This window comes from Diuraphis noxia, unplaced genomic scaffold (genome assembly GCF_037042655.1).
Source record: "Diuraphis noxia isolate RWA-SAM2 unplaced genomic scaffold, SU_Dnox_SAM2 contig0003, whole genome shotgun sequence".
NCBI lineage: Eukaryota > Metazoa > Arthropoda > Insecta > Hemiptera > Aphididae > Diuraphis > Diuraphis noxia.
In genome coordinates, this window is record NW_028301713.1 from 8,023,165 (window position 1) to 8,043,756 (window position 20,592).

At 32.0% G+C, this 20,592-nt stretch overlaps 1 protein-coding gene across 8 annotated transcripts in view; it reads right to left on the reverse strand.

Moving 5' to 3' along the window:
• Sh (Potassium voltage-gated channel protein Shaker) overlaps positions 1 to 20,592 on the reverse strand; it is a 201,757-nt gene that overhangs the window by 5,795 nt on the left and 175,370 nt on the right. For 4 of the 8 annotated variants that reach the window (XM_089223076.1, XM_015514171.2, XM_089223078.1 and 1 more), the window contains 4 exons: positions 18,181 to 18,827; positions 9,849 to 9,978; positions 4,021 to 4,211; positions 1,700 to 1,921 (listed from right to left, as the gene is read on the reverse strand). In XM_089223076.1, the coding sequence (XP_089079202.1) occupies positions 1,707 to 1,921; positions 4,021 to 4,211; positions 9,849 to 9,978; positions 18,181 to 18,827 (1,183 nt within the window). In that variant the 3' untranslated portion in view covers positions 1,700 to 1,706. Of the gene's footprint in view, positions 1 to 1,699; positions 1,922 to 4,020; positions 4,212 to 8,825; positions 8,994 to 9,848; positions 9,979 to 18,180; positions 18,828 to 20,592 lie in introns of those variants that run through there. The other 4 variants (XM_089223077.1, XR_016190877.1, XM_089223079.1 and 1 more) reach the window with 4 other exon arrangements.

Sequence of the window (20,592 nt, forward strand, 5' to 3'; positions counted from 1 at the left end):
AATAATAAATAATTTAATATTATTTGTGATAACCTAACTACCTAGGTCATTTCAATCGAAAATAAAACCAATACTTATGTAAGGTTGATGTAAACTAATTTGTTTTCATACACGGATAAAACTTAATACTTTATATGTATTATATCGTATATGTTTGATTGTAAGCACATGGTTTAAATAATTTCACATTTATAGTTATTGTTGATGCCTACATAATATAATTTAATCATACATCTCATTTTGAGTACCTACTTCGAACACGATACGGGCATTATCAATTATAAAATACGGACAATATTACGAGCGACAGAAAATAATACATTTTACACGCAATCACGGCTATGCTGGTATTCGAAAAATACTTTTTTTTCGAGCCCAAAACGTTTAGGTAGGTTTCTGATACCTTTCTCAATCAATGTTTTTGTTTTGAAGGTCGTGTGTAAAAACTAATGAAATTATATTTTATCAATTTATAGTAATATATCTATAGATTTCTGGCGATGCAAAAGTTTTAATTGGTTTCTAAAACGAAAGTTACAAAGTCGTCAGATACAACTTTTAGATATTATGGCTGGTACCGATACGGAAATTAAACGATTGGCGTGTTTCACGATAGCTGATCATATAAGTGTATAGAATATTGCAACAATAAAATGAAGATTATTATGATATTGTTACAATAAGGGCGTCGCGGGGTGCGGTAAAAAAAAACTTATCGGATTGCTAAATGGCTTCAAATAGTTAAACGGTTGGAGGTTTTCGATACCGACGATACCTTAATACGAAAATTTTGAATGCAGCGAAATAAGTTCATTATTACAGTTCACTAGTAGATCGCTTAACATAGGATATTTTTTATGAACAAGTGTGTACATTATTGGTTAATATCATGGTTCTATATAACATATATTGGTGAAGGCAGATAGATCATAAGCTCGATTTATAAAAATTGATCAGGAGTGAAAGTGATTTATATAATATTTTAAAATCGAATAAACTGTTTGGAACTAATAACAGATTCTATGAATCTAAAATAACAATGCGATAAATTACAGTGTGTACTCGTATAGATAAAAATTTTTTGGTTTTTATACGAAAATCAAATATAACCTGAGAGTTATGGCTATAACAAAGTAGATTACGTCGTAAAAAATAATGTTGGTGTAGAAAACGAAAGCACTAACTCTACACAATATAGTAAACTACAAATTTTAATAATTATTTATTCCGATACTTTAATATTGATTAATATAAGATATTATAGTACATATTTAATACAAATTTAGAATAACGATGTTTTATCGATTGGTTTTTTTTAACTACTTGATAATCAGATCATTTATTTTAACTTTCATCATATTCAAAGACCACGATTAATCATCGAAAATTTGAATACGAAATTAGATATTCTAAAATTAATTTAGCCGTTTAGAACCCACAACAGTTACCTAGCCATTAACAGACTCACGGCATTTCGTTTCTTATTCTATATAGGCATAGAATTATACATGGAAGATTTTTCGGGACTTTTTTCCATACATTTTATTCATTTTATCATGTGATGTTGTGGATCGTAACGTCAAGAGACAAAAGCTGTGTCGTCTGACGATAAAACACATTTTTAAACATTATTTAAAATTATAAAACGTATTATACATTACATAGGTAACTATGTTTCGCACGCGTGCTAATACCGCACCTGCTAGTCAGACGTCAGTTTCGACACTGAACCTTTTGATGCTATTGTTGTTGAGCCTGACCACGGTGGCGCAGCTGTTGAACTTTTTGGGTTGCTGCGGCGGCGGCAACGACAGTGGCGGTTCGTCCAGCTCGGCGTCCAGCAGGCAATTGTCGGCCGACTCCAAATCCATCAGGTCCGACGTCGAGTCACCACCCGACGGATATTTCACCATGTGTTGACCTGTAGTGGGCGCGAAACGGAAACGTTATACATAAGAGGAAAAATAACAACGACAACAGATTAGCACGAAAAGATTACTGGTGCACACATAACATTTTACGTATTATAATATGTTATTATCATTATTAACTATATAAAAATGAGGTAGGCAAGAGACGTATATCATCGAATTTCTTTTTTTTTCATTATTTTAATCGTCTATGTCTTCGCAAATTCAGACAAGAAGTGTGCGAAAGTTCTATGACTTCCCGCAACTCCTATTATATTATAAAATATATTATATGTACTGTAGAGACTAGGGTGACCCGTTCCTGTCCATTTTCACGAACAATAAAACTATTATTTCGTTTCCGTTTCGTGATGAGAAAAGTTTTATTTATATTTATTATCTATAACGAACGATGTAGTCGCTCGGGCATCGAATAGCATGAAATATAATGTATAATACTCGTACAAAATCGTGTTTCTAAAAAAAAATTATTATAATTTTTAAAAGTTACAAGTTATAATATCATAGTAATGAAAGTTCGTAGGTAAAATAAATTCGTGTTTGTTGATTTTCACTTTGGACGAAAGGAAATTTAATTTTTTTTCCCCGTTGCTTTATACTTAGAACAATCCAAAGATATATTACTCGGGTCACCCTACTCTCGATTTAGTTATAATCTTATATACACTAGTATTTCAAATTAAAATGGCATGACTTAAAATAGAAGTGTTAACCCCCCTAAAAAAACAAAAAATCACTACGATAAAAAAAAATTGATTTTTATTGCAAAAACGTAGAGTTACAATCATTATATTTGGTACTTCAAAAAGTCCCATGTACCCAAGTATATATATAATATATAAAACAAATAAAAAATAACAAAAAACAAAAATTTCTCGAGAAAGTATGTATAGTATATACACATAGGGTATACATATAGGTGAGTTAAACGGTCTTCTATAACAATAACGACATCAACAACGAAACAAAAATAATAATAATAATCAAAAAAATAATGATGGTAGGTAATAAATAATAAGTAAACATACAGTGTGTAGATATAATATATATATATAAATTTTATATTATATACATACCAGTAGTCTTCAACCTTTTTTGACTCGCGACCGATTTTTTTGACCGATTTTCTATAGTAGGTACTTTATGTCTACCTATACTACTAGTTATTAGTATTTATAGGGTGATTCGCCAACCATTATTACCCCCATTTTTTCTTTTTTCCCTTAACAATAAATTTATTCAAATATCGAAAATACCCATCTCTACTAAATCGGTTTGATTTTTAATATTCCTAAACGATAAGTACAACAACACATGCATTAAACCATACATTAAAGTTAAAATATAATATATTTTAAATTCTAAGTTTTAAATTCATACAGCCCAGGGTAACTAAACATGGCGCCTAGCTAAAGCATCTACGTATATATACTTACGAGTATTATAATTAAGAATAAGTCACTTAGATATCCCTAGAAATAATAATAATTTAAAATAGGTATCTTCTATACAAATGAACATTGTTTTGTTTGACCCTGAATTATCGTTAACTTTTTTTTGCATTTTTCAATATAATTACCAAACTGAGAACTCAACTATATAATTTTATAAACAAAGGAACGTTATAGTACGTCCATATCAGTGAAAAGCGTTGAATGGTAATTCAATATTTTAAACATGGTCCTCCAGTCGTAATTGTATTTAATTATTGAAAAAAAAAAATTTGAATAAATTAGCAAAAAAATGGAGGCTGAGCATGTATAAGAATGTGTGCTTCTGTTACTATATATAATATATTATTTAATTTACACCTAATAACCATACTGCGTTTGATAATAGTACATGGGTATCATTATTACGACCTTTTAAATTGTTTTTAATCCAATCGCGACCCACTGGTTGAAGACCATCTCGCTGTACGTCTTGTACTACTATATGTATATATGTACAACACGCGGTATATACACACATGTATATTATATATAGAAGCCATGGGCATAATATTATATTGTACGCGAACGTCGACCGCGCCATGACTCGAGCGGAAGCGATGGCGCGTCGACTGACAGCTCTCGCCTCGGATACCCACCTAAAGTACCGGGAAGATAAGGGCAGCTGGTGACGTGGTTGAAGTTCTGCGATTGCATGTCTTCTTGGTCAGTCTCTCTGTGATAGAAATAGTTGAAGTTGGACACGATGACGGGCACGGGCAGTGCGATTGTGAGCACACCGGCAATCGCGCACAGCGAGCCGACAATTTTCCCCCACACGCCCACTGGTCTGAAACACATTCAAATATGTCACATGTCGACGTGTTCCGGCGAGCGAACAATATAATTATTATATCATAATGTATGACACGATGACTAGTGGAGGGTTGCGTGGCGGTGGCATTTTTATTTTTTGTATAATAAATTTTATCGTTTCTATTAATAACATGATAATATGTATGAAATTAATATAAGAAAAAAAATTACAAACGGAAAAATGACAGAAAACGTACAAACGCAGATGTAAAACACACAAATAACTAAACCGTTAATTATAATATATTATTATAATATAATACATACCTATGTAATAACATGCTTTAACGAAACACACGCATAATTGATACTATTATTATGCGATTTTTATATCTGTATAATTTACTGAACAGTACGCGTATACGCAAAAACATATGAATGAAACGGTGACCACGCTTGGATGATCGGATTGAAATAGCGAGGTCTTACAACCTACCCAAACTGCCGCTTTAAATGATCATCATTTATAAAAAAAATACTGTTTATTTGACTACATACGAATTGCGTCCCGAAATAAAAAAATTGATAAGCGCCAAGCGGGTACACGAATTGCGTCCGACATTATCTAATCTACTGCATGGATCGCGTCCGGTTTTGTTTAAACAATTGCTTATAAATTATTATAATTAAATATTTTTTGGTCTCCCATTTTTAAAACCAGATGAAGTGGAGGATTGTTTTACTGACGATATTGAATCCATTTTACCCGAAAATGAAAAAGTACAGAAATTTTCCGATTATATATTAAATACATACATAAAGCCTGATTGTGATTTCCCGCCTTCTGTATGGGCAATGTACTCAATACTCATGTTCTATAATTTGAACTACGAATAGTTGTGAAGCCTTCCACTCCAAGTTTAACAGTATGTTTTACTTAGCACACCCGAATATATTTCCATTTATAGATGTTTTAAAAAATGTACAAAAAGAAACTTATATTAAACAATGAAGTATTCATGTAATTAAAAACAGACGAATGATGGTATGTGAAAAAGAAAATTCATTAAGACAAAATATGAAAGTGGCCAATTAGCCCGTCTTGATTATATTAAAAAGTATCATTCAAGTTTTTACCAATTTTTTAATTATAACTTTTTTTATATACATAAAATAATATATATAATTTTTATATACATTTTTTTTATATATATTTTTTTTTAACTATTATATTATTAACCTACACATTTTATTTTACTTACATCTAATTGCATAACAATGATAAAAAAACAATATTTTTAACCTACTGATAGTCGTAATTTACTATCGACAGTCCTAAGTCTGTATGAAATGAGAAGGAAAATAATGTTTTTACGTTGGGACGCAATTCGGGTAGTTGTTAAATATGGTTGTTGGGACGCAATTCGTGTAGTCGTTAAATATCTTTGGGACGCAATTCATGTGCAGCGGTTTATTCAATGTCCGATATTAATACACCGAAATAATAAATTACAAATAAATACAATTTTTCGGAAAATTAGATATACAGCTGCTCTCGGTTATGAAATAAAAATTACATGTTGTTTTAAATCATATTTTTTGAATTTAAGCTATACGGTTAGTCACTTTTTGTATAACTCAAAACTGATTTAAAAACAAAAATTATGATGCCTGATGAAGTACTAAATTTTAGATTACTAGTTTGGCAGATTATCGATATAATATAACAAAACAATTGTAATTAATATTATTATAAAATATCCGAAATGGATAACACTAATTTCTGGATCAGCCGATTAACAGGTATCTAGTATACATTATAATTATTAGTAGTACCTATAATATATGTATTGCGTATAAGCATTGGTATAGAAAATTATTTGTTTTTGTTTGGAATTAACGATCATAATCTTTCACTAATAAAGCTTGCACAGTAAGTTATATTTGTACGAACAAATTAAAATGGAAAACAAAAACAACAAACGGCCATCACAATGTTGCACACGCATCGTAGGATTCAGTATTTTTTTTATCAAATTAGATAATAGTATAATACTATACAAGATGATATTATGATCGCAGAACACTCTAGGACTTTCCTTGATCAGGTAACCTAATTCTATCTAACCCTGTGGATTTAGTAAATTTCAAGCACGTAATTTCAGTTTTTTAATGGTTATAGCCAAAATTGTTGTTGATTTATCTTGACAATTGATCAATTTGCGAACAATAAAAAATAAAAAAAATATTCAACACCGACTAAAATTCAGATTTATAACTCAATTAGGCGTTTTAGTTTTATTTTCGACAAAGAAGGCTTTTTACAATAAATAGATGCGATACACACTTTGTATCACACACTCCCACTACTATAAAATTACGCGCAATGGACTTAGATTGGGTTATTGAGGAATATTGAGTGGTCTGCGATGATAATATAATCGACCTGTATTAAATTATAAATATTTAAGCAGACCATGGAAATAATATGTGCCGTATAAATATCCACCACATGTGAAGCGCTTGCAAAATCGAGGCGAGAAAGCCAAAAACATAAACGGGCGTTTGGAAAATGTGGGTAAGTATCATTCCATGTCACAAGACTTGTCAGGAGGACAATGACCAATGACGGATTTTCAAAAAAAAAAAACACGCACACGCACACGCATACACCACTTGAATAGAATCCCTCGTGTGATATTTAGAAAACAATTTCAAAAACAAAATCGTCTTAACAATCACACGATTTATAAATAAATACATATATATATACACATATATATATATATAATATTATATTATATTCGAGATTCTTTAAGTATAGATAATAATGCAAACACGATGATTGTATAATTTACACTTATCGTTATACTATTATAGGTAGTTGGTATATTACTTATATAAAAATAACATTTCTAAGAACATGCAATAATGTCTAATATAATAATAATATTATAAACGACTATTATACTACGGTACGTCAAACAATACGAAGTTCAAAAGTAAAAAAAAAAAAATGCATGCACAAACGACTACGGGAAAATGATATTGCTAGATCAACAGACTAATTATTGTTAGTTGGTAAGTGTAATATTATATTATGTGGGTAATAAGTATTGTCAAAACTGCAAAATTCAACTACGACTCTGCACTTCGTGCTGTTGCAACTATGTCATGTATAAATTCGTATATGTAGTTACAAAAAATTGACTTACAGTCAAGTAATGATTCATATATTATATAGTTTTGTCAAGGCTATAATATGTGTATATAGTAACTATATGTGTTAGTGAACAGCTGATGTTAGATATAATTTATAAGTCTGCCTATAACAGGTGGTACCTCTAATCGACAGAAGAAAATAATAAAATAAAAAATAATGTGTCGTATGGTATGACGATTATATCTTACTTACACGATAAATAAAATTCTTTAAACTTTTAAGTGTTTTTATATATATATATATATATATTAAATAATTAATTTAAAGAGACAAAAACCGAAAAAAAAACAAAAAAAAACGAAAAAACATAATAAAAAAATTATAAAGGTTAAACAAAACCAGACATAATAATATTGTTTTATTCAATTAGATAAGTATTACTAATATTTCTAATATCTACCTAAATAATAAAAATATTATGTTCTCCGATCGATCTAAACCGAGATTCTCTATCGATATTAAATGGTACATCTACGATGTTCTAATAACGATCGGAGAACTGCAATCGAAACTATATTGTGGCATAATTTAGGCATAAATATATTTATTATATTTCACTAAATGTGCACGTGGATGATGATGATGACATTATTATACAGAATTGGGAATCTTTGCAAACCCTAATGGAGCGTACAGTGACAAGACGACTATAATTTATAACAACAATATTGTTTAAATCGAACATAGAATTTTATTGTTCTAAAATATTCAGTATTTGACGAAATCTTCGAACAAAACAAATAATAATAATAATAACTATCTGGAAGAAATTAAATGTTGGTAAGTTTTTCTAATAAACTATTGCTAATGTGTCAAATACGTATAATATAAAAATACTTAACATTATGTATTCATTTACTGTATACACAGGGTGCTTGGAAAGTTTTCGAAAAATATTTTGTATGCATATACGAATAACTGAAAGTTGTGTAAAATGTTTGCGAATATTTTAGACACCTTGTATATTACCATACATACGTGATTGTAATAAATATAAGAAAAATAATATGATAAATAAACGCAAAAATGTGATGAATTTAAGTCTAAAGTATGACGTGTGTTTGCTGGTTAAAGAACATTATATATAGTTTTATTATAGTCGTAACTAATGATCTACGGCAGTTCGAAATTAGTGACAGCTTACACGACAACAATAATAATAATAATAATAATATGTTAATGACAAGCTAACGATGTTAAACAAAATAAATAAATAATAATAAGTAAAAGATTAACGAACGAATAAAATACGGTTATGAAAAACACAATGTAATACAAATATGTCTAATGCGATTTTTGTTGCTGTGTTATTATTATTTTTTTTTTCTCTGGTAATAAATCGCACTAAAATGTTAAAGAAAATAAAATGCAAATAACTATTAGTGAATAAAATTAAAAATATGGAAAAAAATAAATTTCAATAACTGTCTAATTTTGTCTTAATGAAATTGAGTACATCATACGTCATGTCACCATAGCCCACAGTCGTCATGGTAACAACAGCCCACCAGAATGCGTCCGGGATGGACTTGAAGAAGGAATTCTCTGAGCCGGCTTCAGCGAAGTACACCGCGCTCGAGAATAGCACCACACCTGAAATTCATTAGGACTGTGACTTATAAAAAAAAAAAATAATAATAATAATAATAATAATAAATAAATAAATCATAATAATAGTAATGATGACGACGATAAAAACGATAAAATAATAATAATAACCGTGTTTATATATAATAAAAAAAAAAAATAAAAAAAAAATTCAAATAATAATAAACGAATAATTCGCGATCCCGATCGGCGGCGTGGACAACGACGTCGATATTATTATTATATTATGGACGTCCCCCATCTCAAGAACGAAACATTTTTCGTACAAAAATATTTATAAAACATTGTACATAAAACATTGTACATAAAACATGACATATTATTATCATATAATATTATATAGAACCCCATGATCACGATGATATATAATATATATTCGTGAGTATTCTATATAAAGTTTACTCTATATTCGAGAGATAAAGTGTTTTGAAACTTTTACTCGATCTTATTACTTATATCTTTCTCATCGCCCTCCCTTTCGTTCAAAAGTCTCGTATTTTTCACATTTCCCTTTCTATTTGTATTTCTCTCTACCATTCTTTATTTTTCTCTCCATCAGCATGTCTCGTACAGAATAGTATGTAGAGTCACAGATATAGTTTTGTCTGACTGTTAGAACGCGTGTGTGTGTATGTGTATGTGTTTGTGCTTCTGATAAGTCGTGTGTCGATGTTTACGCATAGGTCCAATAGGTCCATGGAGTTACGTCACGAGTCGTAAATATCTGTCGTGGTAGTCGTAGTAGTAGTGTATACATATTATTGTTATGCGTATATATCGGTCGTGATGGTATATGGTCGGCGGGTGTCGTATTCCTGGCTGCTCGCAATTATAAGTTACCTCATGTCACCGTATCCGACTGTCGTCATGGTGACCACGGCCCACCAGAACGCGTCCGGGATGGACTTGAAAAACGACTGATCGGAACCCGCCTCGGCGAAGTACACGGTGCTCGAGAACAGCACCACTCCTGGAAAACAACACGCTCAGAGACAAATGGACGGCGGTCCCCCCATTTTTTTTTTTTTTTGCAACATCGTAACATCGTATCATAATAATAATTATTATAATAATAAAACGAAAACAAAAGGAAATAAAAACCCCGAAACAATAATAAAAGTTGTATATTATAGTACATTATACACACGGTGATTGCACCACGAAAGTCCGGTGACTTTGACCGCGCCGCGCCGTGACATCTACGACTTACACTGCACTCAGCAGTCTTTGTCGCGCGTTATTTATTTTTTTCGTCCGAAATTGTTAATTTCCGCTCCGAAACCGACTCGTGTAATGCGCTGAAGTGAGAGGGTGTATGGCCGGATCTCCTGAGACCAAATAATACTTAACGACACGGCGTGACTTTCTCTCTCCCTCCCACCCTCTCTTTACAAACCCGGGTGTTTCGAATCCAGGTCATTCCCTTCCCGCCCTATTTCAATGTAATTAATTTTATAAATAGGTAAATTGTTTTATATAAACTCGAATTCTAAATGTTTGAATGTGGATGGAAACAATTCAGAGATTAAATTGCGTTTCAATTGTTAAATATTTAATTGAATGTGTGGTTGATTCTATATAAGAAAAAAATAAATATAAATTTGAATTAATATATTAAAAAAATAATTGGAAATCAAGGAAATTTGTGAATAATTTAACCATTTTAACCATTTATTTACTAAAAAGTATATTTGAAACTTCACACTTTTTTAACATTTTAAATTATTTAATTTTTCAAAGTGCAACACAACTTTTAAATTTCAACATGGTTAATGTTAGGTATGTTACATTAATGTGCCTACACGGAAACATTTGAAAATTTAGTTCATACCTTTTTTTTTTTTTGATCAACTTTACTCAATATTAACCTTATTCCTTATATTATTACATATTAATATATTATACTTCTTTTGCCACATGTAGAAATTATTGCTCTAATATTTTTTACGTATATTAAAATAAAAAACACGCAGAGAAAAATATCGTCCATTTACCAACCGTTTCGTCTTTAACCATCACACATAATATATCTATATACCACCTATACCTATAACGCAGCGAGTGTAGATTTTCTGTGAGATTAAACTTTTAGTGATATATTAAAGTGTCTATATAGATAATGAGAGCGTGAAAATATTATTATTATTGTATAGGTGCCTACTCGAAATCATGTAGTGTGCAGTCGAGTGGGTGATAGCCAGCCTCCACGCGGACCTGTCGATTATTATAATATAGGTGCAAATGCGTCGTTAAAATATAAGATATAGGTACAATTTTAATATAATAAGTTCGCGAATTGGTATCGAAAATCACCACGGCGGGTGTGGTGTTTAGGTGACTGTGAATTTATATGTTCAGAATTTTTTTTCCCATACTATCTCAGCAGACATAAATATTTTACGTGTGTTTCTATATATATTATACACTGCTCCGGCTGTTGACGAAGAACCTGTGCGCGTGCGAGAAAAGTGGGCCATTTTTCTTCAATGAGGTTATTCACAAAAACCCCGGATGGATGACGTCATTCGATCGCTATAGTCGGAGGCGGTGCGCGCGGTATCCATGACGACGGGGCCGGTCTGGGCGCGCGCGACACCGACCCACCGTAAACATATAGATATTTATAATATTATATACACGGGCAAGTCCCGTTCACCAGGTTGAAAACTGTTACGGCATTATGGTTTGAATGAAAATATTTTAATGTTTTTGCAATAATGAATAAAAAAAATGACACATTGACTACCTATAATTACGATAAGTGTATAAATTTGAGTGCGCCGTACGGATCGCGGACAAGTGAAATCAGTGACGCTGGTGGTCAAATTTTTGTTAGCACTGTAAGGATTGAAACGCACTTCTGGGTGCCTATGCCTTTTAAACGAGCTGTATACTCCAACGTCCACGGTGTCTAACATAGAAATGTTTCTAAATGGGATCTTTATCTGAGTTCTAAGAAAAAATAACAATTTCGATAGTCCGGGTAAAACGGATAAGATTATTTTCATGTAGGTCTTAAAAATTTGTAGGGGTAGTAATTTTATGCATTATAAACTTATGAAATTTGTGACAAAAATGAAAAAACATGTGTGAGAAACGATTGTAGGAAGTGCCGACCGAAGTCTTAGTGCATAAAAACGCTGAAAATAAAGATGAATTTTTGAATTGATTTAAATATTTGCTACGACTGTTATTGACAATGGAAATAACATATTTATTCATGAAATATGAATAAAAAAAATATAAAACATGATTAATATTCTTCTGTTTGTTAAATTATTACATCGATTTCGATAATATAATAAGGGTCATGACTAGATATAAAAAAAATGAATGCTGTTACACAATAATTATCTACTGATTATAATATTTAAAGTAGAATGAGATGTTCGTAGCAATAGACTTAAAATTAGTTAAACCATTTCACAATATTATGTAGTTAAAAACAATAAATAAAGGCTGGAAGACTATTATATATTATTTAAAAACAACAAGATGTATTAACTTTTTTTTAAATCTGTTCACTTAAAACGTCTCAATTTTAAATCATAAAAATTCATCTATCTGACGTATGGATATCAAAAACTATACTTCGAGTTCACAATATTATAGTATTGCCAAAAATTCTAAAAAAACTCATTATTTCGGTCCAATATGTTCTTCAACGACGCGATGGTCGTATTCACGAATACCTCCCCTTCCATCCAAATCACGACTATAGATAAATGGCGCGTCACCGATCACGCACTACGACCAAATATGATATATTATAGTATAATAATCACAGGCGCGTTATCGCTACAAGTGCAACATAGAAGACCGGACGTGGCGATAATAATAAACGGCTGCTGGTTCCGCTCCACCAACCGGAATCGATGGAATTTACCGGCCGTCCGTGTGGCAAATGGCGTATAAAGTTTTGTCTCTGGTCGATCCGACGGAAAACGCGAGCGTGAAGGCTTGTCGAAACGATTTCCCGTCGATTTGTCACAATACGTCCCAACACAATTACTTAAACAACAATCGTCGCATAATTGTGAATTTAACAATTTGTATGAATTATATTATATACATACCTAATATTATCTGATATATATAAAAAATGATTCTGTCCCACAAAAACTTTTTAACTGCAAATTTATACCCTAAATGTATATTTAGCAAACATAGATGTGTTTTATTAAAACAAAAACTTAAAAAAATAAAAAAATATAAATTTAAGTTCAAACGTGTTTTTTTGACTTTAAATCATGTAAAAGAATATTTTTTTAATATATAATCTATAAAATTAATGTTTTGTTACAACAAAAATCTCCATGTACATAAATATAAGTATATAATATATTGTATTATCGCCTATCGGGAACTTAACGCAGCAGCATCATCATCGTTGCGTGATGACGACGTCAAATGAGTGTGCGTTTGGGCATAAGTGTATATGATTGTCTAAGTATTTTCGTGTATTTATTTTTATCATTACACGCCGAAAAAGTTAAAATCAATAGCGGCGTACTGGTACAGGACGCAGCGGGTGAGGTGAACTATACGACCGTTGTATGCGGTTTTATAACGGTCGCACGCGATTTGTCGGAAGCTTATGTGCGTCGATCTGATTGGGTTGAAATAAACGCTCTACGAGTATCGAGTGAATTTTAATCCGGCTTTTGTGTGTGTCAAAAGCTTTTTTTCACTCAAAATTGGACAACAGCTCTCTGTGTGCTCGGATAAAAAAAACGACGTGACCGACTAGCATTATAGTAAGAGATTATCGAAACAAAGGCGCACCATGAATTTAACTTTTTGTTCGCATAAAAAGCCATTTTTCAGCGTTTTCGTACGTCATATTTCGGTCCCTGCGGCTAGCGAACAGGAGTCTAAGACGATTCCGCGCTATGACGTGCCTGGGAAACAAAATTACCTCGGGACGGTTGGATCTAATGTTATCTTTCGCAATAGATTTTCAAACGAATTATATGACCATCTGTTCGTGTTAAAATCACCGGTGTACTAATAATTAACAAGTATGACAGTCGATAATAATGTGTGGTTATCGATCAAATGACCTTAATGCATACCGACTTAGAGTATAATCAGTCACCCGTAAAATGGGTTTCCACGGTTGAAAGTCAAAAAAAAAAATCTACGATGAACTACAGAAATAAGTCTACACAGAAATTTGATCTACATTATAGTACCTACGTCAAAAGTTGTATGTGTCTAGGTCTATAAATCATTGTTGTAATACAATGAAAAACACTAATTGTTTAAACAATACATACTTTAAAATACTAATTCACATATTATTTCATCTGCTTATACAAATGCATAGGTATAATTTTATTAGGTAATTGATTTTGAGTTTGTATGACAATTCGTCCAATATTTTTATAGAAACGTTTTCCGATTTATCAATGCAAAATGCCTTAATACCGAGGAGATGTAATTATATAATATTTTAACAAGGTCAATCGCTATGGTGATGAAATTATGGTTGTTCGTGGTGATTATTGAACCAGTTGTATACCTACGCTACCAAAATTTAGAAATTACTAATATGGTCATGGTCGGGTTGGCACGAGAGCTAATCTTGTGGATAAAAGGAGAAATAAATTCGTTTAAGGTATATTCATATATGTATGTATATGTATACTGTACGATATAGCTATATAACAACCGTGAAGATAAAAATATTCCAAATGAAGGGATGATTGCTAAAGTATCATTAGCATTCCAACTCTATTCTTAGATTTGCATCTGCTAAATGAAGAAAGATATTATAATATTATACTATGTAAAAATATAAGCTCCAGGTGTTATGATGATATTAGGTATATGTAGGTACCTATTATATTATACCATAATATATTATTATATGCCTCAATTGCCTCATATTTACGCGCAGTTAAAGAACTGCGTGGAACTGTATTTAGAAAAATGGAGAAACAAACATCAGCAAAACAAATTTTCGTAGATATTATTATAATACATGTGCATGGAAATATTTTATATCATACAAAATATAACATAATAAAGTTATAACGAGGTGAGCCCTGTAGTTTTCTAGCGTGGGTCATCGTGAAAAACATCACGGATCATCCGAATCTAGGTTATTTAATGTTTTATAATATTACACTATACCTACTCTATACAAATATCTACGTATTTTATGCATACTCAATACCTATAGACATGTACAGGGTGAATATTTTACTGTGAACCAGATGATGTTATCATGTAATTAGTTTTTTTATATAAACGATTAAAATTGATCGTAATATCTTAAGATTTTCTATTTTTATGATAGTTATTCTTAAGATTAGTATTAAAAAAATCTTCTGAGATAGTGAGATATTGCCTGGTTCACAATAAAATAATCATTTATTTCCTGCATAGTATTTGTCCTAAATTACAGCACAAATTGCGCTCTACGTAACCTACGTCCTACCAATAATATAATATAATATTATACATTCAGTGTTTGGTAAATACCAAACATATCATAACGTAAGTTACTCGCGTATAGTATCTTTATATTGTGAGATTGAGATTTTAATTAAACTTTTTATAATATACAAAGAGTAATTCATTACAAACTATTAGTTACACATAAAGTTATAGGAAAATATGAAACAAGAACTTCTGCACCATTATATGTGATAAATAGAAACGTAAAGGTAATATTTTTTTTATTGATTTTAAGATTTAATTTGATTTTTTCTTTACAATATAAGGCTAACATTCTAAATAAAAATATAATATCATTAAGATTATAATAATCGTTATCAGACTATAGAGTGTATGAAATGTATGATAATATAGTTAACAACAAAATAATCTTTTCAGCTTTTCTAAAGATTACATAATAAAATATAACGATCTGCATTGCCAAAAAGTGTAGGGGATTTTGAACCACCACCGCGTTAGAATAAACAATAATAAGTAATGATCCAACGAGAATTTCGATGAAACTCTCTCAATAGGTACCATTGTAACTCTCGCTCTGTCCACACTGATTGGGGAAGAGATGAGTGAGGATAGAGACATGCAAAAACCATACTGACGAAGATAATGTTGACAAAAATTAAAGGGATGAATTTCTATTTAATTTTTCCCAAACGACGCTATATTGAAGATCTGTGTGGAAGAAAGTGCTGATGAAAAACGCTTAATTAGCTACAGCTAATATACAATCCAACCACGACGAGTGTATAATATAAATTTAAATGTAATTAAATAAGGAGACTGTATATGATCGATGTAAGGTATAATATGATGTCCCCAAAACGAGATAAAACCGGAGACCTACATATGGTATGCACGATTTAGTTGATCATTTCGAAATTTATGTGGGACCGACAAAAAGGTTTGATCCACAAGAAAATTGCGATCTTACAGTTTTATGATAACCTAAGTTCTTAACGAATAAAATAATTCATAATATTACTTTATGCCTATCCCGTGGATAGTTTTATATAGTTAGAGTGATAGTGGTGAACATAATATATCATAATATAATGTGTAAAAGTCAAAATGTAAGTCATAACGAAAACTTTTTTGAATTAATAAAACTCGCATTTAATTTCGGTATCTACCTACGCAAAAAATAAATGAATCACACTGATAATCTGAAAAAATGGCAATACGATATTTTAAAAATTATTGGGATCTTTCCACTCCGAGAGGCGAGAATGTTTATGTTAACGAACCCATATATTATAGGTACTTTCTGCAGCTGCAGGAAGATTTATAGCAACCATTCAATATGGTGTAATTTCTCAAAAACAGAAATATTAGGGATACGATAAACAAAGTTAGTATCGATAGATCCAAACCACCATTTAACCGATAAACAAATTATTATAATATGTTAGATATTCCAGCAAATGATCGAAATGGCCCGTGGACCAAGTACATAACAATATAATACTATAATATAAATTCGTGTTTCGAATAGTAGTTTTGGATAAATTCAAAGTATTATATAATTATTATTTTGTACAGGGCGGTGGTGTCATCGCGAATAAACAAGAACCACCGGGTATGAGAGAGAGAAAGAAAAATAACGTCACGCCAACAATTTATCGCTCTCATCGGGCCAGTGGTGGGTTGAGGGTGTCAGTGGGTGAAGTAGTTGCCCGGGGTCGGGAAATCTAATCGAAACCGGACTCGGGAACGGACGGTAATACAGTGTATGTATAGGTGGGTAAAAAAGAACGAAAAAGCAGAGACGCACGCACGCACGCACACACGCACACACACGCACACACACACACACACACACACACACACACACTCACACACACACACAAATCGAGTGAGTGAGAGAAAAAAGGTTTAGCGTGGTTTGCAGGGTGTGTGCGGCCCGGCGAGAGGCGGTTTCTCTCTCTATATATACACACACTGTTTCTCCACATCCGCAGACGGGTCTCGCGTCGGCGTCAATCGATAAAATGACACGTCGGAATGTTACGATTATTTTCGTTTTGTCCCGTCATCGACGTTATACATATACATGTATGTATAAATATATAGACAAATACTCTATGTGCCGCCAGCACCGACAGAATTCATTCGCGTGCATCCATTAAATGTTCTGTATCATAAAAAACGCTTTCCGATCACAGATTTTTGAATACCCCTAAGGCCTTAATTCGGTAAGACGATATCGAGGACGGATAAATGAGTAAATCAAATTATACCGGGGTGTACTTGAGCGCACTCCTCCTTCTGATATACGCAACGAATGACCCATTTTATGTATAAGACTTTCTGACATCGTTGGACGGGGTGCAAGGATAAGGAAAGCTCAGAAGCTCTGATCCGGCACCGCGAACGACCGATGGTACACGATGCTAAAAGTTCGTTATATTATTATATCGATGTAATCATCGTTTTCGTCGGAATCAAGAACAATTTCGGCACACACACAATACATACGTTCAATCTTTCATTTCTTTATCGGCGCGCGCGCGGTACACCTGCCGAGTCCGTTTCCGCCTGGACCAGATTATATATTATAAGAGCATAATTTATATTATACGCTATGGTACGGCGGAATTGAATGAAAAGATTTCGAATGGAGTATTTGTACACAAGAATAAGAGCAATAATAATATGTGTGGTTCAGACGAAAACGGAAACGCGGACGCGGTTTGTCGTCGAAATGTCTTACCGATAAACAAGAAAAATATGAGCAATCCCAGTTCTCGCATAGAGGCTTTCAAGGTACGCCCGAGAATTTGCAGTCCCTTGGAATGTCGGGAAAGTTTGAATATCCTGAAAACCCTCACAAGCCGGATGACTCTAAGTATGGCCAGTGACATGGCCTGGTTGGTGCTCTTGTCTTGTGGGTTCTGCGGCGCCTTGGGCAGATTCATCGTAGGGTCCTCCTCCTCGGCAATCACCGTTGCCAACGTGATGAAATATGGTATTATGGCGATTATGTCGATCGTATTCATCACGTCCTTGAAGAAGTGTAACTTGTTGGGGCAGGCGAGAAAGCGGACGGACAGCTCGAACGTGAACCATACGATACAAATGGTCTCGATCAAAAAGAACGGGTCGGTGATGTCGGGCACCTCATCCTCCTCGATCTTTGTACCATTGGTCGTCGTATTGAACACCTTGTAGTGTTTAAACTCTGGCAATGTTTCCAGGCAGAATATAACGATGGATAACAGTATGACGAACACGGATATGATAGCCACCACTCGGGCGGCTTGGGAGCTCTCCGGGTACTCGAACAGCAGCCACACCTTCCGCTGGAACTCGGGCTTTGGCAGTGGTTTCTCTTCTTCTTTTATAAAACCCTCTTCTTCCCTGAAAACGAAAATAGGTAAAGCAAAAACTGGCAGTATAGATCACATAGTATTATAATATAATGTTATAAAATAACTAACTTTGACTAACTTTACCTAACCATCATACATTTCATGGCGTATTATTATTTTATTGTCGATGTATTAAACAAATGCGATACCGTTAAATATTTAAAGGACATAAAACCTCTGGTTATGCGTTAACTTCCGAGTTGTTAATTAGGCGCGTTTCAAAAGTTATAAAATTGTCGAATAAAAACTAAATAAATAAATGTGTTTTATTCAAACACATGGCAAATAAATTATCGCGATATCTAAATATCGTGCAATAAAATGGCAATACGAGTAAAGCTTATAAATTTCAGTGCGAAAAATTAAATTTTATTGGTGGGTAAAATGTTCAATTTGTATGGTGTAAACGTAATAATTTGTTATATGGAAATTATTATTTTTATTATTTTATATAAATATAAAAAATATATTCTATAAATAATAAATATATAATACTAATAATTGAAAAATCAATACATTATTATCCCGTCTAGAAATTAAATTAAAAAAAGGTCCGTTATATTACATAACTGTAACCGTTATGATTATTGATTTATGACAAGGAAAGTAAAAAATATCTAAGATACGTTTTCAGAAAAAACATTTCAACTCATCAACGTGCTTTATTCGGTAACTGTTTCAATTCCATTTCGTATTAGATATTTTACAATGGCGAGGAGATGACTTATGTTTATGTTACGTAAATATACATCAATTTATTATTATATACAGTGCTTTACTTAAAGTGCTTTATTATAAAGCTTCAAAATAAGGTCATTGCGTCGAATAGTATTGGCTTAATGCATGTTTCATGAGTTAACTTAAGTAGTATATGACTAGTTATATTCGAGAATAACGCACTATACAACATAATAGACAATAGTATGATATCATTATTATGTTTATGGCCTCTAATTATATGTGGCAGGTCAAAATTTCATTGCACCAATATTTCAAAATGCAGTATGTATCTATTCTTTCAAAAGGTTAGGTTAGGTTAGGTTGTAACCTATTGAAGTAAAAATGTAACAAATATAGCAAAAATCAATATTTTATTTGTAGTCATAAAAAATATTTAACTAGAGTCAAACATTTTATTTAAAAACCTACAAAATCTGTGGGTACCGTTCTGGAACACACCTTCCATATCGGTAAAATGTTACATAAAATATGTATATATTACATAATAATATAAACTTGTTCTTTTAAGAACGATCGAGGTGTCGAATGACATTATTTTTCTTTCATTTAAAATGTTTTTTTACGCCAATTTGAATCATGACGCGAGTTCTGGTGTATAAAAAAATACTCGTTTCGTCAATCGACGACGTGTTAACATCAATATTTGTTCTCAAGCGATCGCTGCACACATGTCTCAAAACTTAAACGCACACTCTACGTACGATACGTCACTGTCGCACGTCAACAAAAATAATATGCCCCCTTCAAACACTTAAGCCAGTTTTTTTTGGACCCTTCGTTATATAATGGGTAAATGGAACGGTACTAACAAACAAATTTGAGAATAATGTTGGAACAATTATTTATGGTTAAATTCATTCTACGTGATTTGACAAAAAACACGCAAATACTAATAATTGTGTATTTTAACTGTTAGTTTTACCTAATCGTATTGAAGATCGACGAGCAAAATATATTATATTGATTAAAAAAAAAAAAAAACGTATTCTAGATATACATCATTATTAAATGTT